General features: G+C 36.0%; 2 protein-coding genes across 2 annotated transcripts; both read right to left on the bottom strand.

Annotated features, from left to right (window-relative positions):
- Positions 1-935: 935 nt before the first annotated feature.
- Positions 936-1,994, bottom strand: LOC107027575. The gene has a single exon (XM_015228708.1). It carries the CDS (start codon positions 1,992-1,994, stop codon positions 936-938), a length of 1,059 nt encoding a protein of 352 aa, XP_015084194.1.
- Positions 1,995-2,608: 614 nt separating this feature from the next.
- On the bottom strand, positions 2,609-12,830 carry LOC107028379 (DEAD-box ATP-dependent RNA helicase 3, chloroplastic). The gene is made up of 10 exons (XM_015229420.2): positions 12,359-12,830; positions 11,500-11,636; positions 11,007-11,418; positions 10,653-10,751; positions 10,343-10,567; positions 9,201-9,578; positions 8,347-8,490; positions 8,113-8,208; positions 7,717-7,991; positions 2,609-3,156 (listed from the first exon to the last, which is right to left on the bottom strand). The coding sequence occupies exons 1-10, from the start codon at positions 12,752-12,754 to the stop codon at positions 3,078-3,080; spliced, it is 2,241 nt and encodes a 746-aa protein (XP_015084906.1). The 5' UTR covers positions 12,755-12,830; the 3' UTR covers positions 2,609-3,077.
- Between the last annotated feature and the right edge of the window lie 14,505 nt (positions 12,831-27,335).

The following is a 27,335-nucleotide window of genomic DNA, read 5'->3' as shown; positions in this document are numbered from 1 at the left end:
TTGCGAGTTGATAATAAACACACATGTGACCATCTTGTAGAAGCATCTATCAAGACCATATAATATTTAAAGGGTCCACATGCAGGTTGAATTGGTCCACATATATCACCCTGTATACGTTCCAGAAACGCAGGGGATTCAATTCCAACCTTAACTGTTGATGGTTTAATGATCAACTTTCCTTGAGAACAAGCAGCACAAGAGAATTCCTTTGATTGAAGGATATTTGGGCTCTTTAAGGTGTGCCCATGTGAATTCTCAATGATTTTGCGCATCATATTAAATCCGGGATGGCCCAACCGGTCATGCCAAATGATAAAATCATTAAAATTAGTAAACCTTTTGTTTACTACGGCATGTGATTCAACTGTACTTATACTTGTATAGTACAACCCAGAAGAAAGTGCAGGTAATTTTTCATGCACAATTTTCTTCTCTACATTAATTGTAGTAATGTAAAGGTATTCAACCTTTCCTTCATTAGCCGTCTCAACATGATAGCCATTTTGGCGAATAACTTTGAAACTTAATAAGTTTCTTTGAGACTTACTACAATATAATGCATTATCAATGCTTAATATTGTCCCTCCAGGTAGTAATAAGGTCGCTCTTCCAGAGCCCTCAATTAATTTTGTACTACCTGATATTGTGTTGACATATGCCATTTTCATAACCAAATTAGAAAAGTATTTCTTTTCTTTTAATATTGTATGCGTTGTAGCACTATCAAGAAGGCATACATCTCCATTACTCATCTTGAATCCAACTGACAACTGGGGATTTCTATTAATTTTCATTAAAATAAAATACATTAAAAGAAGGAAGAAACAAAATTAACAACGGAAATTTAAATACTTCAACATGAATAACATAATAATTAAAAATACATAAGTAAAATATTAACAGACTTCATTCCCCAGCTAAAAGATCAAACATCAGTTTCGATCTCCAAAGAAGTCATCAACTTCCATATGAGTAATGTCACCAAGGCCATCAAAAACATCATCCTTTAAAGCCAAATTTGCTTCAACATCCTTATCATATTTCTGAGATGTTCCCGGCTTATCATCATCTTTAAGAGTCATATGTGACTCAGCTCGAGCATTGGAAGAGGAAGCACCACTTTTATTTCCTTTCTTTTTAAAGGAATTTTGATAGAGCCTTACAAAATGCTCATGTGTGCGACATTCATTCTTCCAATGGCCTTTCATGCCACAACGACGACAATTACTTTTTGAGGGGTTATTTTGAGAACTCATGTTGTTCTCCCTTTTATTATGACCACCACCTTGACGATTAGTGTATCGTCTTTTATCTTTGCCACGTCCCCGTGCATTATTATAGCCCCGATGATCATCTCTTTTTACTTCAGATTGATCACGTGCTTCCACCACATTTGCCTCCGGTAATGGAGCAGCTCCAGTGGGACGAGCTTCATGATTTTTCATTAAAAGAGCATTATGTTGCTCAGCCACCAAAAGACATGAGATTAGTTCAGAATATTTCTGAAAACCCTTTTCACGATATTGCTGCTGCAATATCACATTTGAGGCATGGAAAGTAGTAAGTGTCTTTTCCAACATGTCCTCATCTTTTATAGTCTCCCCACATAATTTTAACTGGGAGGTTATCCTGAATACAGCAGAGTTGTATTCAATTACGGTCTTAAAATCTTGAAACCGTAAATGCATCCACTCATAACGAGCTCTTGGCAACACTGTTGCCTTTAGGTGGTCATATCTCCCCTTTAAATCAGTCCACAACTCAAGTGGATCTTTTACCGTCAGATATTCAATCTTCAGGCCCTCATCAAGATGATGACGAAGGAAAATCATAGCCTTCGCCTTATCTTGACTCGATGCTTCATTTCCCCGAGTAATAGTGACATCAAGACCTTTAGCAGCCAAGTGAATCTCAGGATCGAGTACCCATGAAAGATAATTCTTTCCAGAAATATCTAATGCCACAAACTCAAGTTTGGATAAATTCGACATAATGAAAATTATGAGAGAATATGTGAATTAAATAAAAATATTTATATAATACCTTTGCAAGTAGCAATTTCGTGCTGATAACGTGTTGTAAAGAAAGCTCAGAATATAAGAAGAAAAAGACAAGAAGTATAAGATAGAGGAGATAATTTTCTTATTCAAGTATCTCATACAATGGTGAATGATATCTCTATTTATAGTGTTGAGATATCATAGTCAAAGGTCACCTTGAAATTTTACATAGTTATCATCAAGGTTCATATCACCTTGATATCTTATCACATTGAAAACACTAATACATGAATCCAATTAATTGTTGGATAACTCTAATGGATCATCCACATATACAATGAATTTACAACAGATATATTAATCATGAAAAAGACATTTTTGTTCTATCAAGTAACAATGGGCGTATTTTAGATCAAACTAATAGCAATATGAACATTTTAAGACCATTTATTTGACTAAAGGCATTTTTGTTAGTTTCGTAGTTTAAAATGTTTGACCATTTTCCATAAATAAAATAGCAAATGAAACACTAAAATAAAATACTTTAGTATTGTCACTTCCATACTGTTAGGTAGATAAAGCCAAATGCAACAAGCTTGGGAAAATGAGGATGCAGAATATAGTGGTACCACAAGTATTACTACTACTAAAATGAACCTTGCTTACAATAACAGAGCATATTTGACATGCCTGAACCCAAACGCTGCATCTGTTTCTCATCTTAAAGATGAGATATAAATTGGAAGACTCTGCAGTCCGACATATCTATACTGAAAGTTGATATATCTTTACTTCACCTACAACATCAACAAACTAAGAGAAAATAACTGGCAACTGATTACATGCTTCAGAAACAGAAAATCAATTAATCATCGGTAGGGCCATGTGAAGCTTTAGGGATGGTGCTTTCTGGAGGGAACAGTAAAGGATCTTGCTGTTGCTCATATGTATCACATATACTCAAAACTCCTTTATCTTCATTGCTGGCTTTCACAGGAAATAGTGAGAGGCATATCAGAAATTGTCACCCACATACAAAAACTGCACCAAGGATGATGAGACAACCTACAGGACCTAGTAGTCTCTTTTGTTAGGGCATTCAGATGCTCGGTGACCACTGCGCCCACAATTGAAACATGCACCACCAAAGCTTCTGCAATAGAAACCAAAAATTATATCATGTTACAGGCGATAAATGTGAGAAAAAAACCGTGAAGTATAGGGGAAGGACTATCTTTGCCCTTCACAAATAACATTGGACATAAATAGTCCATCTTCACTAGCATTTATTGACAGAAATGACAAATAGTACCGTAAAAAGTAAAAACCTAACAGCAGTATTGGAACTAACAGTGATTTCTTGCATAGAAACAAGATAGTGTCCAGACCAGGGAGTACCTGCCACCTCCCACCAGAAACAGGTACCAAGGCTAGAGTAGATGGGGAGAAATCACCTAGTGTTTTGTCTCTACTGGGATTTGAACCTCAGACCTCATTATGCTCAACCCATTTCAACGAGCACTAGGTCACACCCATGGGTGCACACCTAGAAACAAGGCCTTTGCAAGTATCAACTGTAGAGGATGTGCTTAACAGCTAATAGATAAGTGACTTCCAAATTATGTTCCTCTTTTCTACTCTAAGCAAATGGTTTGTTCTCTCAACTGTTGAAGGACACAAATTCATTGACATTGTCCGAGTAACAAATCAGACTTCTAGTCTTTTCTTTCTTTTCTTTTTTCTTTTAAATTATGTTCTGGGCAGATGTAGATTATAAATGGCGCTCATTCCAAGTTCTGTTCTTCACAGTGCCCAGCATCAATGCCTTCACTCACTCGTGTCAAACTTTTCATAAGTACGTCTTCTTTGCAATTCCAATCAGAAGGGTGATTGTGATAGCAACTGAGACCCAGAAAATCTGAGAGCAGTCCTTCTCAATGGTTAAGAGGCCCAAAAAGAAGTGTCAAAGTTGGAAATCAGATTGAGTCTCTGTAAAGCTAAATCCTTAGCACATAATCTTGTCGGTAAGGAAATTGATTCACTCTTCAAGAATGGTTCTGTACTAGGAATTTTTTCTAAAAGCAGGACCAAGAGGGAAGAAAAAAGTTTGGATGCACCTCAAGAATGTTTGATTTGATATAGATGAAGAAAATTAAGACCAGAGATACTTCTGAATAGAATTTTGAAGTCATGATATTTAATGATTCTCTAACTCTTTATGTTACCCTATTTCATTAGCTTTTAACATTAGTCAGCAGCTTTTCCATTAGTGAATGGCTTTCTCTCTGACCTTGTACCAGGAGTGTCCACTTCGTGCAAAGATATTTATTCCCAATGTTATATATAAAGGACCAAAATAAGTCTATCCCAAATTAAAGAGTGAGCCATTTACGTCATCAAGTAGCAAGAAGATTATAATAATAATAATAATATAAGTGAATAAGGATTGGGTTGTGGCTCACTACGATTAGAAAAAAATAGGCAATATAAAATGCATGCCAAGCTTTAGTAAAGCAGTATCTGTTCCAATGAGAAACAATACCCCAATATATGAAGGTGTGATCCCAAGTATTATTTTGGATTAATATGCATTGATTTCAACAAGATTGTCTTCAAAACATGATACTTGACTTGGATATTCATAGGTTTGGCCCTAACATTCCAAGTTGAGAATTCGATGGTTTGAATAATAGCAAGATCTTCAGTGCAATGTAGATAGTGGTTTAGTCAGCGCTCCTTCCTCCCAACAGAGACAACTACAGCCGCAGCATCGAAGACGTGGCGGGTCGTTCCATTATGGACCCCACCAACATCTGTTGATTGTAATAAAAGCCACTTTGGTCAGTGTAAGAGGAGCTCAGGAGTTTGTTATTCTTGTGGAGAACAGGGGCACTATGTAAATTATGAACAAGGTATTCAGGCAGCTCAGACAACTATTGGTCGCTCTTAAGGTCACATGGTGTATTAGTCAGCAGGGTGCATAAGGTGCAGGGGTACCACCCCATTTTGAGCCTATTTGGCCAAGCGGCTAAAAACTGCTTAATTTTACAAGCACTATTAAAATAGTTTTTCAGACAAGTGCTTTTGAAAATAATCTTTGGCTAAATTATTTGAAAAATGCTTTTGATAGGTAGATTGCATTTGACTAATCTTTTACAAAATGCTTTTGAGAATCAAATCACGGAAAAAAGACAGTCATCAATGCACTTTTAATATTAAGAATATATTATATAGAGAGATTATTTTAAATATCTATTATAAATTCAATTTATTTTTATTTTTGTTTAACTAAATAATACATATTACAAATTTTCAATCAATATTTTACATAGATAAATCAAAGAAATATTAAATATTGATATAATATTAATATTATGATTTTAATATAATAAAAATATTAAGTCAAATAAATTAAAAATCACTCCACACATTAAAGCATATTGTAATAATATATTAAATATAAAATAATGCAAAGAATTTATTGTGAAAAAATGATGAATAAAATTCCTAAATGGAACTTAACCAAACTTATGAGATATGCTAATTAATTAGAAAGAGATACATTGGTAAATATGTATAAATGGTAGGAATACTTTTGTCTAGAAAAAATAATTTTCTGCTTCGGCTATTTTTAAGAAGCAAATTTTTTTAGCTTCATCTCAACAGCATAAAAGTTGCTTCTTCTATATAAAAGTTGTTTAACTAATTGGTCAAACGCCTTGATTTTCCAAAAAAAGTACTTTTTTCTCAAAAAGAAAGCCTCCCAATCACTAGGCCAACCAGGGTCTTCTATGTTATGGCTATAGGCAAAATATTGAGGCATCCCATGTTGTGGTGATATCCGACATGCCTTAATATATGCTCTATTTTTAGGCATTTGCACTTATAGATCCCGGATCTACACATGCATGTCTCTCTACTTTGCATCTTATTTAGAGAGGGATCTCAAATTCTTAGATTAGTCTTTAGTTGCGACTCAAATAGGGGAGGGAGTCTATAGTCGTAAATTAGGTTTACCAGGATTGTGAAGTCTCGGGGTAGGGAAGGACCACGATCCATTTCATTGTATAAAAAAATGATTAATTTTGATGATATCACGAGTATGGATTGACTAACATCATGTCCTACTACACTAAATTATCACGTCAAAATTGTAAGTTTGTAATTCCAATGGAAGCGTGTCAAGAGTAAGAAGGCAAGACAACTACAATTGACAACAAAAGGATATCTTTCATGATGGGTAAGAAAGGGCTGTTTGGGCTTCATTATTGTAGTTCTGGACACCCAAGCGGAGGGTATTATGCTTGACAGTGCCAGTAATAAGTGAGTATCCAGAATGTTTGGATGGTTATGCTTGACTGTGCCAGTAATAAGTGAGTATCCAGAGTGTTTGGATGGCTTACTGGGCTACCTTCGATGTGAGAATTTTTTGAGTTATGTGTGGACATTTACCCAAGATAAGGGTCTATTTCAATTCCATATATCATATGGCACCAACAGAGTTGAAACAGCTAAGGGGCCGTTTGGTAGCTGGTTAAGGTTCAAGCTAATACATAAATAACTTGGTCATTCAGGTATTAATTTTATACATTGTTTCATTTGTAAATAAAATAAAAGTTATTGATGTATTAATTCATACAATTTTATTAATTTTACACAACGTTTGGGTGGTAAACAAAGCAACTCTCATAGGAAATGACATTGCCAAAAATAATTTTTTATATAATCGTGCCTCAAACTGATAGGATAGAGCTTTCATAGCATTATGTTCCTTAGGCAATTTTATCCATTTTTTGTCATTAGTCTTACTCTTTAGATCCTTGTTTGAAATATATAAACAAATAATCACTGCAAATATTTGAGGGTGGAAAGGACTAGTAATGTGGAGATGGACACTGATTGTATTTTAAAGATTATCTCAACTATCAGCATTTTTTGTGTTGTTATTATTCTCAAAAATTTTAGATATATTTGGTGAATTATTTATATCTATTTGTAGAGTTATTCAAAGTTTTTCTTTTGCTTATTTTCTTAATAATAAAATGATAAAATTGAAGATATATGAGATATACGACCCATAGATCTATGGAACTTACGCGTCGCCCCATACTGCATAAAACGCATCACCTCACGCCCCCACCTTTTAAAACACTAATTCTTGCTACTGAGGTGAGCCATCCACTCTACTCATGAATGTTGTTACCTCTGCTTTCTTAGTTAAGATATTGGGTTTTTATTCATTCAGACAGTATTATATGCTCCATGACTTTATTGTTGGATTATGGGATTCATTATTTACTCATGTTGAACTGCTGATACATGGTTTCCACAATTCCACTGTCATGTTAAATTGTATTATGGTATTTGCCTATTTGGATTAAGCTTCTTGTTATGAATGCTGATTTGCTTACTGAAAATAGATGCTCGCTAAGTGTCGTCATGACCTACCCAAGTTTCAGTAGTGACAATGACCATCTAAGCAATTAACAATACAATGCTGATAATCCGTCCCATCATACAAATAATGCCAGCGGTAACTGGGTTAACTCTTCCTTTTTAACAAGGCACCAGTAACTGGATTAAAGTCCCAGGACTATGCTAGTAATGCAATCAAACAAGAGCAAGTTGCTTAGGAAGAAAGGAGAATAAGATTTACAACATAAGTAGAAGAAAATCGTATTAAATTGTGTGCCCATTAAGATGAGAAACAAACCTGTCTCTGCTTCCTCCAGAAAAAGACCTGCTAGAGCGCCTATCCCTATCACCACTGATGAGCCAATCACTTCCTCCCCTTCTTGTCCGGCCACCTCGCGACCTAGAGTCATTCCCCCAATTATCATCATCATTATCAGAGTAACGGCCACTAGAAGAACCCTGGGAATATCTGCCTCTACGGTCTCTTAAACCTCCTCGTGTCCCCCTAGTATCCCTGCTTGAAAACCTCCCATAGAAATCACCAGCTGGCCCATCGTCTTGTAAAGCAGGTAACTGCAAGACAGAGGATTATAAAGGTTACTATCCTGTCTCAGATGTAAGAGTTAACAGCAAAATGAACTGTGCAGCTAAGCCACAGAATATATACAAGAACCACAGTAAGAAGCAGATTAACCTTGGTAATCTTGGAAATAGTATTTCCAGGTGGTAATTCCTTATTTAGTAGATCTGCAGCAATCTCCTCAGGAAGATCAAAGATGGCCCCCTGAACCTGAGCTCAAAATACGTGAAATGGTCTGGTTAGAGCAAAGACACCGAGAAGGGGATCAGAAAACAACACAACACATCTCCCTAGGGGCATCAACAATGTGGAACATATAGCAACATCATTAGCATATTGGTCACACACCCTTTCATCTGCAATTAGGTGAATTTTGCCAACTTCATCAGCAGCTGGTGAATAGACATCAGAGAGGAAACCAGTAACAGATCTTGCCGACAGGAATCCTCGGGAAGTTTCAGAATCACGTGTCAGCTGTAATGTAGTCCACCCCTGCAGTGAAAATATGTTGATCACAAAAAATGCAATGGGCATATACTTGATGACTGGAGGCATAAAAGAAAGTGAAAAGAGATGGATCAAAATCTCAAGTCATGGTTACTAATACTAGCATTTTGAGCACAGTGGTAGCATCCGGTGATTGGCATCATCAAGTGAGGAAAGACCCAAATGAGAAAGAAAAAGGAGAAGCATATTTAACGTTGGAAGAGTTATCTGCCTTTTGGGCAGTTGAATAGGCCATGTACATGGCCCACTTGCAGGCCAAGGAACTCACCCAACTAACAAGGCCTGCAGAGTGGGCTTGGAGCAGTTCAATTGCACATATCACTTGTCGATACTACAATTTCGCACCTTAATGAGGATATTAGTGTCAATTACTATGACAGCCCAAGAATGGGTTAGGACAAGGGATGAAATAAACAGCTGATGAATAGATATAGGAGAAATATCATATCACTTCAGCACCTCACTTGACCATTGAATTGGCCATTATAAGTTGCATACAGAAGAAGCCTAACAGTCCGCAGCACAAAGGGTGAAGAAAGGAAGGAAAGAGGAAGTACTGCAGAAATTTCTTAATTGCTGATTAACTCAATATGGAAGCAATCATTAAGGTTTATCAATACATTTAAGTGCCTCAATAACAGAGGCAACCAAGAAAATTTATCAATCAACATACATACCTCAATAAGTGATCATACCTGTTCATGAGTTATTAGAGATCGAGAAGATGGCGGTTTGGAAAATCCACCCAAAAGAGCAAGTGCAGCAGCAAGGGAATTCACTCCTTGTTGCTCCATCAACTGTTGCGCAGTTGGAATGAAGTACTCAACAGATTCGGGATGAACTCCATTAAGTGCAGCCACCACATGCTCAGCTGATGACTCTAAAACCTCTTTGACAGATGGAGGACTAACGAATTCAAACTTGCACCCAACATCACGTTCGAGAGATCTGACAGTTCGCCTTTGACTACCTGTGTACATCAGAATAGCAATTCCTTCTTTTCCAGCACGGCCAGTTCGACCAGAGCGATGAACAAAAGTTTCTGGATCGTTGGGTAATTCATAATGGATTACCTAAATAACAAGGGAGGATGGATCCAAAGGGTTATTACTGTTAACTGATGCCTATAAACAGAGCATAGAATTGGAAAATACAATGTCCAAGTGACTGTGCAGCACTTTTCAAGCAGAAGAGATTCAAACAGTTAATTCTGGTCATTGCCAAACGATGGAATATAATGAATACCAACATCAACTCCCACCCCACCCCACCCCACCCACAAAAAGCAAGACTTTAAACACTGATTTTATGATTGTATTACAAACGCACTTACTACGCAGTCGAAAGAGTATCACCTCAATATGGCAGAAATTTTACATCAATATAGATATTCCATAACACTTGGCTTTCTCCAAGATCAAATTCAGAAGTCAGAAGTGAAAAATTGAAAATTTTCAAAACGAAGGGGGAACGAGAACAAGGAGAAGCTGGACAGAAAGAGAATAACAAGTTTGACTATATCATATCTATGAAATACAATAACAATTAGTACTATGATTGATCAAACCCATATCTCTTCCACATTTCACCAGTGTATATGCAGCTTTAGGCAATTACACAAATAGTCAAAATATGCAACAACCCATCTGTGAAAACTGCCCGCTTTCTAACATAACCAATGGATTCTGTTACTCAAATTTTGACTCTCAGCTACAAAATGTAAGCATTTCTTTCACCTAGATAAACGCCCAAAATGCCAACTTTATCCACAGAAACCGCACCATAAATAACAGAAGTTAAAAATAAAGCATTCACGTATATAACCGTATGAACTTACTAAGTCAACATTAGGTATATCAAGACCACGAGATGCAACGTCAGTCGCAACAAGCACAGTGAATTTTCCTTGCCTAAATCCATTTAGTGTTCTTTCCCTCTGATGTTGAGAAATGTCACCATGCAATGCCTCAGAAGAAATGCTATTTGATAATGCCAGTGAAACCTCATCAGCATCTCGTTTTGTCTGTGTAAAAACAATTGTCTTTCCACCCTTTGCATAAACCTGAAAATTGTTTAAAGCAAAACCCTAAAGCTCTGAATTCTGCATTGGTGGAAAAAAGCTATGAGAATAGGCTGTTGATTCATACTGTAACAAGATCACCAAGTATAGATCGTTTTGATGTTGATGTTGCTGATAGAGCATAAAGCTTGATCCCCTCTGCCAGCTTTTCATCTTGATCTCCAACCTAAATGAGTATTTGAAAAGAAGGGAAAGCGCAAGAGGTAAGACAACAATTAAAACCAATTATCCATAACTTCTTTGGAGAAGTAAGGAAATATACTGACGATTTTTATTTCTAATCAGAAAACAACGGCATTTGCTATTAAAAAAAGCAGCTAGAGATCATTCAGGAGGCACATTGAAGTATTGCATATATCAAGATGATATCATAATCAACAAGGACGATGATACGAGACTTTGAGAAAGACCGAACACTTACCAAGTCAATTGTCAAAGGATTGTTCAAGTACTTCCTAGACAGTTTCTTTACCCAGCCAGGCATGGTGGCTGAGAAAAGCATGCTTTGCCTCTGTGGTGGAAGTTTTTCCAAAATAACTTCCACATCTTCCTCAAATCCAACTGCGAGCATTTGATCAGCCTCGTCGAGGACCAAATATTCCACCTCCCCAAGTTTCAAGGTGTTATTGTTTATCAGGTCAATAAGTCTACCTGGAGTTCCAACAACAACATCAACCCCACGGGAAAGTGCATTTTGCTGTGTAGCATAAGAAACGCCTCCGTATATGCAGACTGTGTTCAAGTACGGTGCCGACTCTTTCATTTCCTTCTCAACTTGATTGGCTAACTCTCGAGTAGGTGCAAGTACCAAAACTTTGGGAAGCCGTCCCCGTCTAGAAATTAAAAGAGAAAATTAGCATCCTCGTCAACAATTAGACTGATAAAAACTCTAACCATCATGATAAAACTTATACCTCTGAGTATATCTCATTTCTTCATCTGTACTAAGCTTTTTCAATACTGGAATACCAAAGGCGAGTGTCTTCCCCGTCCCTGTCTTTGCACGAGCAATTATATCCCTACCCTCCAGTGCAGGCACTAGAACAGCTCTCTACATAATAATAAAACACATGATTTAGGATAATCTATCTATATTTGCAGTGAAAAAAGTCTTACTTCCATTTCAAAATCACATTTAGTTCCAATAACCTACATAAACAACTGGAATATATAACAGAAAATAGTTCACTGAATCAACACACACGCCAAATCATGAAGGATAAAGTTAATATAGAAGCACACATTTCGCAACCGTAATGACTTGGGCTGCATCCCACAGTGAATACTTGCATCTTATGATAATGTCTATGTCTGCTACAAACGTTATATGGGTAGTTAAGTATATTTCAGTTAGATACAGCTGAATAAAGGGCTTTACCCCACACACACAAGTGCTAGGGAGAATGGGTGCATAACACAGAGTCTTCCCCTTGCAGTTCTGCAAAGAAGTTGATAAGACCCTCAAACCGGTGATCAAAAGAGCAACCATAGCCCACTAAACATAGTTAAATACGGATTCTAAATAGTTGTCCAGCTACTTTTGCAGATAGTACAAATTAGAACACAAATCTGAGAGCGAGCCTTAGTGCAATACTGCAACGGTAGTGTTGCTTATTAGTGACATATAGGTCAGAATGGTGCACGGTGCAGTCCCTTTTGGTATACAAGCTTATTTAAAAACCATTAGGATAACTATCAAGCAATTAATTGTACCAATTTGGCATAAAAATTAGCTGATAAAATTGCACTAAACAGTTGAACAAGACAAAGAACCTGAATTGGGAAAAGTTGAGTAATTCCACGCTTCTCAAGAGCGTCAACAAGCCTGTGAGGTAAACCAAGTTTAGAAACAGAAAGTTCATCCTCATTTGACTCATTATCCTCAACCTCATCCTCAGAATCATATTCACTTTCACCAACATTCAAAGAATCCTTCCCAAAACCCCCAATTCCTTTAAAGGCTTCTTCACTTAGCACCGAAGAATTAGGAGTTACTACAGCAGAAGCCAGAAAAGGACGTCTGAGACGAACATGAACATGAAAATTGGATTTTTCAATGGAGAAAGGAAGAGATAGAGGAGGAGTAGCAGTGGGTCTTCGAGAAAGTTCGAGTGAAGGATTGGTTTGGTATATGGAGGAAACTCCTATAATGGAAGAAGAAGAGGCCATGGGAGAGAAGGGATAAGGAGATAGATAAAAGTGATGATAAGGGTGGGAAGGTTTATAGTGTAGGAACGAATGCCTACTGCCCAGGGTCTTTTATGGGTTCAGTCACACAACAAAAATACCAGAATTACCACTCCTTTAAGCTTTGCTTTCAAACACTCCTAATGAGTAAGCATAAAATTTAATTATTTTCAATATAAATATTAAATTCTGATCCAAGTTTATATTTTATCTATAAATAATAAAATGAATTATGGATTCAAATTTGCAACCAAAAAGAATTACTCATACTCGAAAAGATTTTTTGTTAAACGTGAATTAATTATATTAAAGAATAACTGGTTACTATTTTTGTTGACTAGTAAATCTTTTATAAAATTATTTGTATTTGAAAAAAATGTAAATATTTACTTATAAAAAGGACATAGAGATATGTGACTTATCGATGCGGCGCCTTAGGATATTTCGATATCTTGTGTATGAATTATGGTTTGCTCATTTATAAGATTGTATAAACACACATAAGATGCAACCTTACTAACAAAGGTGTTCTTTGAGTAAGGTCCGGTTTCGTGACCAAGCCACCTGTATAGGTTGGGAACTTGAGTTCATATTTTTTCATATCGATCAAGGTTTTTCTTGAGTTTGAAATAAATGGCAAGGAGCAAGGTGTTGCAGTTGCGCGAAAGTTATTGCACCTTAGAACATCTTTTTTCTTACCGGAGTGCTACATGCGACCTTACATTTTCTTCCATTTTTCTGCATTATAGGTCTAATGCAAAGCCACACTCCTTTATCATGATGAGAAGAAGGGGGGTCAACCTCTTTTCCATACTAATTCTTATTTTCTACTACATATTTTTTTGGTGTATAACTGTAAAACCTCAAAAATAGGAAAGTAGGATTAAAAAGGAAAAAAAGTCAATTTTTGACAGTGATGCAAGAACTACGAGGCCTAGCTACGGTCCATAGAAACTCCTATAGGGCTTAGGAAGGAAGTCGTAGAGTTGAGCTAAGTTGTTAGAAATGTTAAATCTCTGATGTTGGACATATGAGTAAGTAGGACGTGGGTTAGGAAGGATGTCGTAGAGTTGAGCTAAGTTATTGGAAATATTGAATCTTTGATGTTGGACATATGAGTAATCAAGACGGGTCATATTGGTTCTACAGGTTGTAGATGAGGTTCCGTAGAAAGGTTCTAGACTTAGTGTAATTCGAACTTGAACTTGGGATCTACGGGCCGTGGGACTTCCCAAGAGACCGTAGGAAGGTCTCGTGGGAAGATGATCAATTTTGGGTTTTTGAAGTTGATTTTAAAGTTGACCAGTACGGGCCGTAAAAAGTTCTACGGAGCGTAGGTCCCAACCGTAGACCACTATGATAGTTATTTATTAAGGGCGTTTGAGTCCTTTTCTATGCATCTAATACCTAAAATATGTCGTTATGACCCAAATTTAAGCCCTACAACTATTTTTCTATTCCTAAAACTATTCAAACCCTCTCAGTCTCTCCAAGTCCCAATTGACATCCAAGTTCCTCCTCTCAAATTCTCTCTTAAGCTCAAGGAAGAAAGTTAAGGTTTCAAGCTTCAAGTCTCTTTTTTCCTCCATTTCTTTTGGGCTAAGTTTATCAAGATATGTGGGAATTCATCAGTAGATTTTATTCATCCATTTTGTCCCAAAAGATCTTCAAGTTCCAATTCAATTTCACTTAGTTTTGATTGAGATTCATGCAATTTCCATGGGTCTTATTTGATTTTGATGTAAATTGTTCTATTTCAATCTTCTTATATATGTTTTGCATATGTTTAGATTAATTTGCATATCTTTCAATTGATTTTATATAGACCCATAATTTATTTATGTATTTGACTATGAATTTATGAAGATATGAATATGATTTATAAAAGTTATGCATGATTTATAATCTAAAAGAAGTTTATGATCTAAGGTTACTTTTAATATAAGCATCACATAAATTGTGAAAGGTTTTCTCATGTATTAAGAAATCATGATTTGGTGAAAGGATTTTCTCACATATGCATGATTTATGATTCAAGGAGCTACTCAATGATGATTCTATAATTTGGATTAGTATGTTGATTATAACATATGCTAATATTTTGCTTTGATAATTGACTTTATCTTTTTCATTGGGATTTAACTTAGCATCGAAATACTTGAGATGGAGGCTCAAATAGGATAGTCTCTAGTTGCAACCTTTAGTTCCAAACTATGTACCACATAGGATTATCTTAATGACCTACCTACTGGATTCACAAATAGCATATGAAAAAATGATACTGAGTTCGACCATGGCAAGGAGACACTCCCTTCTCAGTGTGGGAGTTACATTAGAATCTATGTTATAGCTCATATGGTCTATTGTCAGTTGAAACTAAAATCCCACAAAACAAACTAAAGTTACTTCAGAGGTTTTATGAAGCTTTCATTATGTTTGAAGATGAACTGACCATGTTCATGATTTATGATTCTTCCTTAAAGGTTTTTCAAGTTGTTTTAGCTTGCGCATGCATATCATGTTTTTCTTTATGTATCCTTATGATCATGTCTCGTGTTTTCATGCATTTCCCCGTACTAAGTTCATCCATGTACTAATGCATATTGTACCTACATTATTTTTATATTGTAGGATCTGGCGCTTCTCATCCTCTCGCTCCTGGATAGTTGATTATTGATAGCTGAAGGCTTGGTGAATCCTAGTGTTCTATAGTGTCACAACCAAAATCTAGACCCTAGACGAGACCGGCTTCGTTGACCTCTCAGAGGTCGCAAACAAGCCTACATGCGTCATCGTTACTTCATCTAGGTTAATTTTAACGGAAAATTTGAACTTTTGTTTAGTTAAACTTTATATTGGAAAACATTGATCTCGCATAATACTATCTACGTAAACTCATAAGCATTCACAACAACCATCTAAATCAAGATAATCAAAGGAAAGATATAACCATAAATATATAGTTGCCAAAATGGCACCAATACAACCCTTGAAAATAACTGGGAAAGAAACACTAGCGGAACATACTCCACTAGATAATGTCTACGTCTAATGCTAGAATAAAATAGTAAGCATCCTCGAAAGCATGAGGGCCTACCAAATCCGGATGAAAGCTCCACGTCCGGATAACTTCAGCGCGTATTCGTAAGTTCTAGCGTCCAGCTGCACCTGCACCTAAAAGTAGAGAGTTGTATGGGATTAGTACACACTTGTACTAAGTATGGGTATATGCAAGCACACACCAAGGACATGCATGATTAAGAAGATCTCTCTCCTAACGATATGAATCATGGAAAGTTAAGTCAGTGGACTTGCCAAAATCAGATTAGGAAAGTCATGCTATGAGAATAACATGCATCATCATACGTAACATATTGCACACAACACATAACATATTGCTTATTAGCATATAACATAGTTCATATCATTCATTCATACGCCATGAGACCTTGGAATCATGGACTTGAAATTAAGACTTCCCAAAATGAGGGCTCAACATATGGGACCTCAACTAGGGAGCCTTGTTTAGCAAACACAGGGTCTGCTTCATTCATTCGTACGTGATTCATTTTCATTCATTTATAAGCTAGTGTAAACACCAGTCATACCTAGGATGTAGTTTAAGACTTTCATCGAGTTCGTTGTGCAATGACCAAGAATGACCTAGTGTCATTACTTAAGTCTAGATCACCTCTTGATTATCCTATCCTAACACCTTTGGTATCGTTCATTTCATTATGTGCATTACTTGAGGCTGGCCTCATTCATTCATTGGGAACTTTAATGTTAACCGACATAGATCATGTGAGCATCATGAAATCCAGTGTCTACCCCACACCAAAAAGAGGTGGAATCACCGGCCAAAGTGACCCAAAACATGCTAGCGCATATAGAGAATTGAACTCTGCTAGATCCCTATATTGGCAGTATAGGTTCAAAGACTAGGAGATACAAGGAGACTTATACCCGGCATGCCGGACAGTCTCATCTCATGAGAGTTACGTGAACCTCCACCTTTCCCAAAAGAATTCATCACCGCTCATAGCTAGCCTATCGGTGCTCAGTATAAAGTTCCATTACATTCAACTCATACGTCATGAAAGTTGGCTTCTAGTATGAGGACATCATAGATCAATAGATGATTTCTCATCTCATCATTAGCATTAAGTATACATTAATCTCAATACTTTCTTTAGAGTGTTCATAGAGACCGGTCTCTTCTTTAGCTTTACACTCTCATATGTGAGTATGTTTTGGTAACATTTACTTAGGCTCATTTGAGATTGCTCTCATCTTTCACATTAGACTCTTATCATGTTGTCACCACATTCATTAGCTTTAGCATATTTGCTCTTCATAATTACTCACCCCTTTTTACGTGAATGTCATTTCATTATATGCCAATGCACTTGGCCATTTAGTGTGTTTCGCACTCTTACTTGACCCTTTTGGTTTCATCATTTCGTTACATACATCTTAGGTTCACTTACTTTACATGTATGCTAGACTTATGGGTCTATACATACAATCCATGAGGCTTCAATCATAGTTCGTTTAAGTGATTCATATCTTCCTAAGATTATGTGGTACAAGACTTACGCATCTTGTAAGAATGCCAAGATCTCGATTTCAATCTATGTAGGCAACATTATTTTTGAACATTTATTACGTATGACTTATGTATCAATATGAGATTTGGGCAAGGGACCTCGATTCCGAGCCCCTTGGAAAACACTTATGTTTTTATTTATTTTGGTTTGATCCACACGGCTTTGGGACCCAAGATCGAGCCCAAACGCCTTCATTCATTTTCCCCTTGATTTCTCTCTTTATTTTTCGTTCATTGGGACTGAGAGGATGTGGGATCGAAACCTCACAACCTCATTTCCTTTTATTTTCTTTTCTTTAAATTCTCTCCTTCTTGGCCGAGAGGGTGTGGGATCGAACCCCCACAACCTCACTTAAATTTTCTCGTTAAATTCCTTTTATTCTGCCTAGAGGTCGTGGGTTTGATTCCCACATGCCTCAACTTTTACTTTTCTTTTAATTCTTCCTTAAGTCTGACCGGAGGTTTGTGGGTTCGAACCCCACACCTCTTATTTTTCATTATCTTTTTCATGTTTTGGTCAAGGCACACGGGTTCGAGTCCCACATGCCACATTCTTTTTCTATCACTTTATTCCTAAGATTTTTAACTTGGTGAGGTCACGGGTTCGATTCTCAGTGACCTCACTTATTTTTAATTCATTTTATATAGAATGATACACCACTTAGCTTGGACGAAACTCATCAACAAGATGCTGGAAATTATGTACAGTTTTCAGCCCATTTTAATCAACGTTTACATGTTAGTTCTTAGGGTGATTCATGGATCATTTAGTACATCTTTAGGTGCATTTTTCATGGATTCATTTAGCTAATAGTTTCCATTCAAATCAGCCACCTTATACTTCATATGAACATCACGATTTATATAAGTTTTTGCACGTAAGAATACAACCATAACATGTCATTTTGGAACTTCAAACCAAGAGTATATGTCACGGCTACACATTGCACACACATAAACACATAGTTTCGGACATCATGCTTAATATTCACATAAATCCGAACATACATACATGAACGTAATCATCAAGAAAACACATTACATCCCTAATTTCTACAAGCAAACATATCCAACCTGCAAATCGATGGGAGCTAGTGACAGGGACATGCAACGGTGAACAACCCTAATTTTCGAAATAGATTCATCTGAGTCCTGAGGGTCTTTTGGGAAAGGTACCAAGAGTAAGAAAAACCCATACCTTTTATGTAGTTCAAACCTTGACTTGCTTCCCAAAAACTTCTCCAAAAATCACGTCCAAATCCCCTCAACTTCAACATCAAATCGACGGAATAATCCTCCCTTTTGCCTAACGTTTTTGATTAGATTGTTTTTCTTATATTTTCATGTAAGTTTTTCAAGTGTGAAGAACTTTAGTAATTTTGCTTCTTTAGTACTTTTTCTTGGCAAATAAACATGAAAAAAAAGAGAATGGCCGTGAAGGTGAGATATTGATGTGAGAGAGTGAAATGTGAAAGGTAGTTTAGGATTAGGTAAGGACTTAGTCAAACTAGGACTCTTTCAAACCTTTGAAAAAATCTGATTTTCCTTTTTCTTAAATCATATAATAAATATTAATTAATTAAATTAAATTACCAATTTAAATGAAAACAATTTAAATCATTGCTTCCACCTAGGTTCGAACCTGGGTGGAGCAAGACTTCACTCAAAGCCAATTTTTGGCCCTCTCCCCCAAAAATGCCCCTCTACTTTATTAATTAAATAATTATTACATATTTAGGGTAATTACGATACTACCCTTAGCCTGAAAAGACCATTTTACCCCTAGACCCTCCAAACTTAAGATTTCCCCTTTTTAAGTTCGGTAAAGACTCATGCGGGTAAATCTTCATATTCGGGAGCCCTACATGGCTGGACCCAACCTTTACTAGCTCAAATAACTCCCCAAGTTAGTTGGCTTGGCTGTCTCAAGGGTTCAGAGGTCTGGTTCTACGCGTATCAATCCGTGTGAACCCGATCTAATCGTAGGCATTCTAGACACATTAAGCATTACTTAGTATATCCATTTTTAGAGTTGTTACATATAGACCATGTCACCTTTACTATTATTTCTTATGTCTTTCATTTTCAAACATTGTATGTGGTTTATAGGTTAAGTCACAACCACTTCTTTTGATGTATTATATTATCTTGTTAACTTCCGTTTTTATGTTCAAACTATTCTACGATATGACACTTTTACTTAAATTCTACTTTTGTCCATTTCATTGGGTTGTATGTATGTCAAGTGGCTTTTATAAGGCCTCTCGAGATTATATACGACATGTCACGTCTAGATTGTATTTTGGGCTGTGACAATAACTTAGTTGATAGAGTATTGAACTTTTAACCTAAAGGTCAAATGTGAGAGAAAGTGATCACCTAATTAATGGACAAGCTCAAAAGGGGTAGAAAGAAAGAACTATGCTTTCAAAGACCTAACTAACCCGATTTTAGTCTTATATCAATTGCAAGACTAATTGAATAAGTTATTCTATAAGGGGTCATTCTCCAAATGGGACGGGGCAAAGTCTTTAGGTTGTTTAAGTAGGTTTGGTCACATATCGATCATAGGAGCACTCCTGGATATAAACTAGGAAAAAAAGTGGAGCATACAATGATGACACATGTTTTAAGTTGAGGAAGTCCCTAGATGCCACATGCTTCCACTTAATTGAAGTCGATAGCAGATAGAGAAGTGGTTGTAGGCTATGAAGTGTTATAATTCTTATCTAGAGAGGGGTGTTCACCCATTTCACTATAATAAGAAGGGAACTGATATATGTTTTATTAGTTAATGCATGAAAGTCTATATAGATAATGCAAGTCATGGTTTTTTTGACACTTATTCTCTTAATAAACAACAAAAAATAGGAAATGGGTAAAGTTAACTAGTGTGCCTATTTAGTCTTTATTTAAAAGGCTATCATGTGGAGCTAACATGGTTGGCTACATATAAATGTAACACCTTGGAAGTTGGAAAGAAAAGTTGCTGGAAATTGGTTAAGGCAGTGTTCTACAAGTCCAACCTACGGATCATAAGAAGTCCTGCAGTCTGTAGGAATTGAATGGTAGATCCAGAGTTGAGTTTGGAAAATTTAGTTCCTGAAGTTTGACCCACAAATTGACAGGATTAACTGTAAGATTTTTGATGAACCGTAGATGGAATTCATATGATGTATTCAACGAATTAGTTTAAGACCTTAGTCATACGGAAGGGTTCGATGGGTCATAAGATTGTCTCATAAGACAAATCTTGACTAGTGAATTTTTTAATTAGAATATTAAGGTCTACGGATGAGGATAACGACCATAGGAAGTTAGACAATCTGTAGAAGGGTGTCGTAGAAAGCTTGCCAATTTTAAGCCTCAGACACTCAACCTATGGTTGACCAGTATGGTCTGCAAGTTTTTAACGAGTCGTAGGTCCAAACCGTAAGGTCTGTCCAACATTTATTTCAGAGGGTAGTTGAGTATTTTTCTATGCATCTAATACATATACTATGTCATTTGTCCTATAAAAATGAGACCCTATAATTAATTTCATTCCTAAGAAACTATCCATTCCCTTTTATTCGCTGAAATCCCCAAAATTTTCTCTCTAGGTTTCTCTCCAAAGCTCATAAGGGATTCTAGGGTTCTTTAAGATTTGAAGTCTCCAATTAATCCTTTGTAATGGGCTTCAATATAAAGGTATGTGGTAGTTCATCAATGGGTTCTATTCATCCATTAAGTCTCAAAGATCTCTCAAATTCTCTAATTCAATTTCCTTAAATGGTTAGGTTTTTATTCAATTCTTCATGGGTTCTAATGGTGTTGAATCAATTGTTTGATTTTGATGTCATTATGATTGTTTTGAATCAATTACATGCTTTTCAATTCATTTCAGATGAACTCATGCACGACACATGATTTTGACTATGAACACTAGAAGGATGTGAATTTATTATGGAGTTTTAAAACTATGAGCGATGTTTTCATGAAAGATATGCATGATTTATAAAACTGAATGTCTTATGATCTAGGTTGCTTTAAGATCAACATCAATTAGATTGTGAAAGATTTTCTTATATTAAGGGATTATGATTTTGTAAAAGGGTTTTTCACGCATGGATGATTCATGATTTAAGGAGCTATTCTTTAATGTTTAAGCTTAGATCAGTAATGTTATTGTCCTTTTCCATATATGATGACATGCTTATGTTTATGACTATTCCAGTGGTATTTTTACTTAGAATCGAGGGGATATCGATATGGAGGTTCTCCCGTTAGTAGAGGTCGAGTCTCTAGTAGCAATCTCCTAATACCTTACTATGTTCCCCCGCATGTTGCATTAAGTGACATAGCTAGTGGATTCACCTAAGCTAGAAGTTAAGGTCCTTGCTTTAGGAAGTAAAGATATCTCTTTTAGTTGTGGGAGCAAGACACCAAATATCACATTACAGTTCACATGGTCTATGAAGGTTAAGAATAAATATACCACAAAATGAACTAAGTTGTTCTTAAGTATTTTATGAAGCTCTCCTTATGGTTTAAAGATGCATAGATCATGTTCAAGTTTTATGATGTTTCTATAGAAAGGTTTTTCATTGTTTATCTCTGTTATGCATATCATGTTTCATATTTTATGCATATACCATATACTTAGTATATTTCATGTACTAATACGTACTTGTGGCTATATTGCTTCACTAATGTAAGGTGTGACACTTTTTCTCCTCTTTCTCTCGTGGCTAGTTCATTGCTCCAAGAATTTGAAGACTTGGTGAGTCTTCATATTCTGAGGACCATGTCACCTTTATTGCTTTCATATGCCACATTTAATTTTTGGATATTTTATGTGGTGTATGGTTACGTCTTTACCACTCCCTTAATGTACTATATGGATTGTCAGTAATATGATAGATTTTCACTTATAAATGTAAAACTCGTTTATTCATATGGGATTTCCTACTTTTGTCTATAATATTGTGTATATATATGTCAAGTGGCTTGTGTAGGTCCTATTGGGGTCTTATATGCCATGCCACATCTGGTGTACTTTGGGTCGTGACAAAACATGGTATTCAAGGTTTTAGAAAAGTTCCTAGGATGTCTGATAAGCCGCTTTTCATAAAGTCTTAATCATAAGTGTGTAATGCATCAGATTTATGAATAGTGTCCGTTTTAAGATATGGCCCCTCGTAGAGATTATGTGAGAAGCAATGTTGGGGAGAATGTGGAGCTCGAGGTTCTTTAGTTCTGTTGACCCTTTGGCCGAGCAAGTGAATCATGCTGAATTCTGAGCTAATTTCCAAGTATTGTCTCAAGCCATAATGACCCAAACTAATAGAGAGGTCATTGCTCTTATGAACCCAAAAGTGGGTACGGTGGTGACAAGGATAAAAGAAGTCACTAATATGAATCCTATGGAGTTTCATGGGTTTAGATTAGGATCCTAAGGAGTTCACTGATGAGGTGTATAATATAGTGGGAACTATGGTATTGTTTACGGTTGAGAAAGCAGAATTGGTCTAATCAACTCAATGGTGTTTCTCAAGTGTGATTTGAACAATGAAAAAGTGAAAGGATGGTTGATATGAGTCCTCTTGATTGTGAGAAATTTAAAGGAGCATTTTTTCATTTCTCTCCTCTTGAAATGAGAGAAGCGAAAGTGTTTTGAATTCATCAACCTTCAAAAGGAAATATGAGTGTAAAGGAGTATGCTTTGAAGTTTACTCAATTATCTAAGTATTTTCCAAGTATGGTTGCCAACTCTAGGGCAAGAATGAGTAAGTTCATGTCGGGTGTGTCTAATATGGTCGTTAAAGTGTCGTACTGCCATGTTGATTAAAGATATAGATACCTCCCATTTGATGATACATGCCCAATAAATTGAATAGGAGAAGCTCAAGAATGGGAAAAAGGGTCCAAGAGGGCAAGGGTCGGTGATGGTGATTATTCTCATTTTATGTCTGGTAGATAAGGGTGTGCTCCATTCTGGAAAAAGTTTTTTGGTCAAGGTTATTCTAATGTTCCGGCTCCAAATTTCAACAAAAGATAGGGGGTCTAACCCTTAATCTCAAGGAAGAAATGGTTGAAATGGATCTTCTATTCTCTATTGCACTAGGTGTAGTAAGAAGCATGAAGACAAGTGTTTGGCCGGTATAGATGGTTGCTTAAATGTGGAAAAATAGTGACAACATGAGAGATTGTACATTTCTTGCTAAAAAGGAAAGGGGTGTAGGAAATTTCAATCTAGTGGCTATGGTTTGGGTGCTCCAAAGCACAATAAATTTATGCTCTTCAGGCTCAACAAGATCGCGAGAATTCTCAAGATATAGTGAACGACATATTGAAAATCTTTCATTTCGATGTGCATGTTTTACTTGATCTGGGTGCTACCTTACCGTTTATTACTCCTTATGTGTCCATGAGATTTGATCTTGGTCCCGAAGTCCTTTCTGATCTCTTTCATTTCTCTACTCTCGTTGGTGATTCTATAGTGTCTAATAGACTCCACTGAAGTTGTCCTATTTCTATTTCTCATAAAGTCACTCATTTTAATCTTATATATCTTGATAATTTAGATTTTTATGTCATTCTTGGGATGGATTGGCTTCATTCAGCTTATGCTTCCATAGATTGAAGAAACTATTGGTCACTTTCAAGATTCTGAATGAACCTATCATGTCATGGCAAGGGAGAAATATTGTATTCTTAAAGGTCAATTTATATCTTGCCTAAAGTCTAGAAAGATGATTTCTAAGGTTTGCATTTATCATCTTGTTAGGTTAAAGGATAAGGATTCCAGAACCCTACTCGTGATGCAGTTCCAATAGTAAATAAGTTTTTTAAAGTTTTTATCGATGATCATCCTAGCATTCCTCACGAAAGGGAAATCTCCCAGATGCGTAGCCTATTCCTATTCATCCTTATCATATGGACCCAAAAAACTTAAGGAGTTAAGGACCAATCAAAAGATATGTTGGATAAGAGTTTTATTAAATTGAGTATCTTTCTATGGGGTACTCCAGTGTTGTTTGTTCGAAAGAAGGATGAATCTCTCAGAATGTGTGTTGATAAATAAGATTACTATTAAGAATAAGTATCATATTCCAAGAATAGATTATTTTTGTGTTCAACTCCAAAGAGAGAGTTAGTTCTACAAGATTGAACTCCGGTTGGGTCATCACCAATTGTGGGTGAAGGAGAATGACATTCTGAAGATGATATTTCAAACTTGGTATGACCATTATGAATTTTTGGTAAGTTTTTTTTGGTTTGAATAATGCTCCACTAGTGTTCATCGATTTGATGAATAGGGTCTTTAAGAAATATCTTGACATATTTGTCATTGTGTTTACAGATGATATCTTGATTTAATCATAGAGTAAGGAAGAACATGTTGATCAAGGCCGTGTTACAAATTTTTAAGGACCATGAGTTGTATGATAAGTTTAGCAAGTGTGAGTTTTGGTTAAAGTTTGTTGCTTTTATTGGTTGTATTGTCTCTGGCGAAGGTGTTTAAGTCAATCCTAAGAAAACCAAGCAAGTTAAGAATTGTCCTACACCATTGTCTGCGTCATACATACAGAGTTTCTTAGATTTTTTCGGTTACTATAGAAGGTTTATGGAAGAATTTTCCTCTACTGATTCATCTTTGCCAAAGGATGTATTCACTCAAAACGATTTAAATCTTTGCTAAAGGATATGGCTCGAGTTGTTGAAGAATTATGACATGAGTGTCCCATATCATCTCTAAAAAGTGATTATGGTAAGGAATAGGGCCTTTAAGCAATATCTCGACATGTTTGTCATTGTGTTTATAGATGATATCTTGATATACTCATAGAGTGAGAAAAACATGTTGATTAGGGTCGTGTTACAAATATTTAAGGACCATGAGTTGTATGCTAAGTTTAGCAAGTGTGAGTTTTGGTTGAGGTTTGTTTCTTTTATTGGCCATATGGTCTCCGACGAAGGTGTTTGAGTCGATCCAAAAAAACAAGCCAGGTAAGAATTGTCCTACACCATTGTCTTTGTCAAATGTAGAGTTTCTTCGATTTGTACGGTTACTATAGAAGGTTCATGGAAGGATTTTCCTCTACTGATTCACCTTTGGAAATATTAACTCAAAAGAAGGTAAAATTCTTATGGTCGAACGTTGTGAGAAGAGTTTTCAAGAGTTGAAGGATAGACTCACTTTGACCCCTAATTTGACATTACCAGAAGGATTGGATGGTTTTGTTGTTTATTGTGATGCTTCATGGATTGGTCTTAGTTGTATTATGATGTTCATGAGATATTCATTGCGTATGCTTCAAGTTTGTTGAATATGCATGAAAAGAATTATTCGATTCATGATTTGGAGTTAATAACGGTGGTGTTACTTTAAAGATTTGGAGACATTACCTGTATAGTGTTCATGGTTATGTATTCACTGACCATAAGAGCTTAAAGTATTGTTCACTCAAAAGGATTTAAATCTTTGCCAAAGGATGTGGCTCGAATTGTTGAAGAATTATGACATGAGTGTCCCATATCACCTCGAAAAAGTGAATATGGTAATGAATGCTCTTTGTACATTTTTGATGGGTAGTGTTGCTCATGTTGAGGATGATAAGAAGGAGTTGGTTCATGATGTGCATAAATTGTTCCGAATGGGTGTTCATTTTGTTGATTCTAATGAAGGTGGTGTAGTTGCTCATAATGGTTTGAAATTATCTTTTGCATCAGATATAATGGCTAAGCAAGACCTTGATATGATTATGGTTGAATTGAAGAAGTCGATTCCAAAAAATCCATCAAGGCTTTTTTCTAATAGGGAGATAGTGCCCCTTGATATCAAGGTCAGTTATGTGTTGTGAATATTGATGAGTTGATAAATCATATTCTTATAGAATCTCATAGTTCTCATTATTTCCCAAAAGACACCAATATGTATCTTGATGTACGGGAAGTCTATTGGTTGAATCAAATGAAGAAGGATATTGCAAAATTTGTGGCTAAATGTCTGAGTTGTCAATAAGTGGAAGTTCAGCATCAGAAACTGGGTGGTTTGGCTCAAAACATTTGTTTTCTGACATAGAAGTGGAAATATTTGAATATGGTCTCCATTATAGGCTTAAGTCACACTCGTTGACAGTTTGATTCAATATTGATTATTGTGGACTGAATGTCGAAATTGGTTCACTTTCTTTACATCCAGACTTCATTCTCCTCAGAAGATTAAGACAAGCTTTATCTTCGGGAAATTGTAAGTTTGCATGGAGTAACTTTTTCCATTAACTCTAGTTAAGGTACTTAGTTTACATCTCAGTTTTAGAAGTCATTTCAAAAGGGTCTTGGTACTCAAGTGAAAGCCAACACAACTTTCCACTATCACACTGATGGATAAGCTGATCGTACCTTTCAGACTTTAGGGGATATGTTAAGACTTTTTGTATTAATTTCAAGGGTAATTGATATGATCATTTATCTTTGATTGGATTTTCTTATAATAATTACTATCATTCTAGCATTAATATGGAACTATCTGAGACATTTTACGATATAAAGTGTAGGTCTTCTATTGGTTCGTTTGAAGTTGGTGAGGTTGCTTTGATAGGGCCCAAGTTGGTGATGATACTATAGAAAATGGCTCAAAGTCGATAAGAGTCTTATTATGATGTTAGAAGAACATATTCAAATTTAATGTTGATGATTAGATCTACTTGAAAATTTTACCCATGAAGGGTGTAATGAGAATTAGAAATAAAGGGAAGCTTAGTCCCTGATATGTGGGCCCATATGAAATTGTGAGGCGTATTTGCAAGGTTTCATATGAACTTAAATTGCAAAATGATTTACATCGGTACATATGGTATTCCATATCTCCTTGTTGATGAAGTTTGTTGGAGATCCTACATCATTGTTCCTTTAGAAGGTTTGGGAGTTAAACAAATTGTTTATATGAAGAGGTCCTGGTTGAGATTT

This window comes from Solanum pennellii, chromosome 8, assembly GCF_001406875.1.
Source record: "Solanum pennellii chromosome 8, SPENNV200".
NCBI classification, from domain to species: Eukaryota; Viridiplantae; Streptophyta; class Magnoliopsida; order Solanales; family Solanaceae; genus Solanum; species Solanum pennellii.
The sequence above is the reverse complement of the archived record's forward strand: the minus strand, read 5'-3'. Positions and strand labels throughout refer to the sequence as shown.

Coding starts and splice junctions, on each gene's coding strand:
- LOC107027575 (XM_015228708.1), bottom strand. CDS start 1,994: ATGTCGAATTTATCCAAACTTGAGTTTGTGGCATTAGATATTTCTGGA.
- LOC107028379 (XM_015229420.2), bottom strand. CDS start 12,754: ATGGCCTCTTCTTCTTCCATTATAGGAGTTTCCTCCATATACCAAACC. Junction 9,579..10,342: donor ATATACCTAATGTTGACTTA/GTAAGTTCATAC, acceptor CTTGTTATTTAG/GTAATCCATTATGAATTACC. Junction 8,209..8,346: donor ACCTAATTGCAGATGAAAGG/GTGTGTGACCAA, acceptor TTTTGAGCTCAG/GTTCAGGGGGCCATCTTTGA.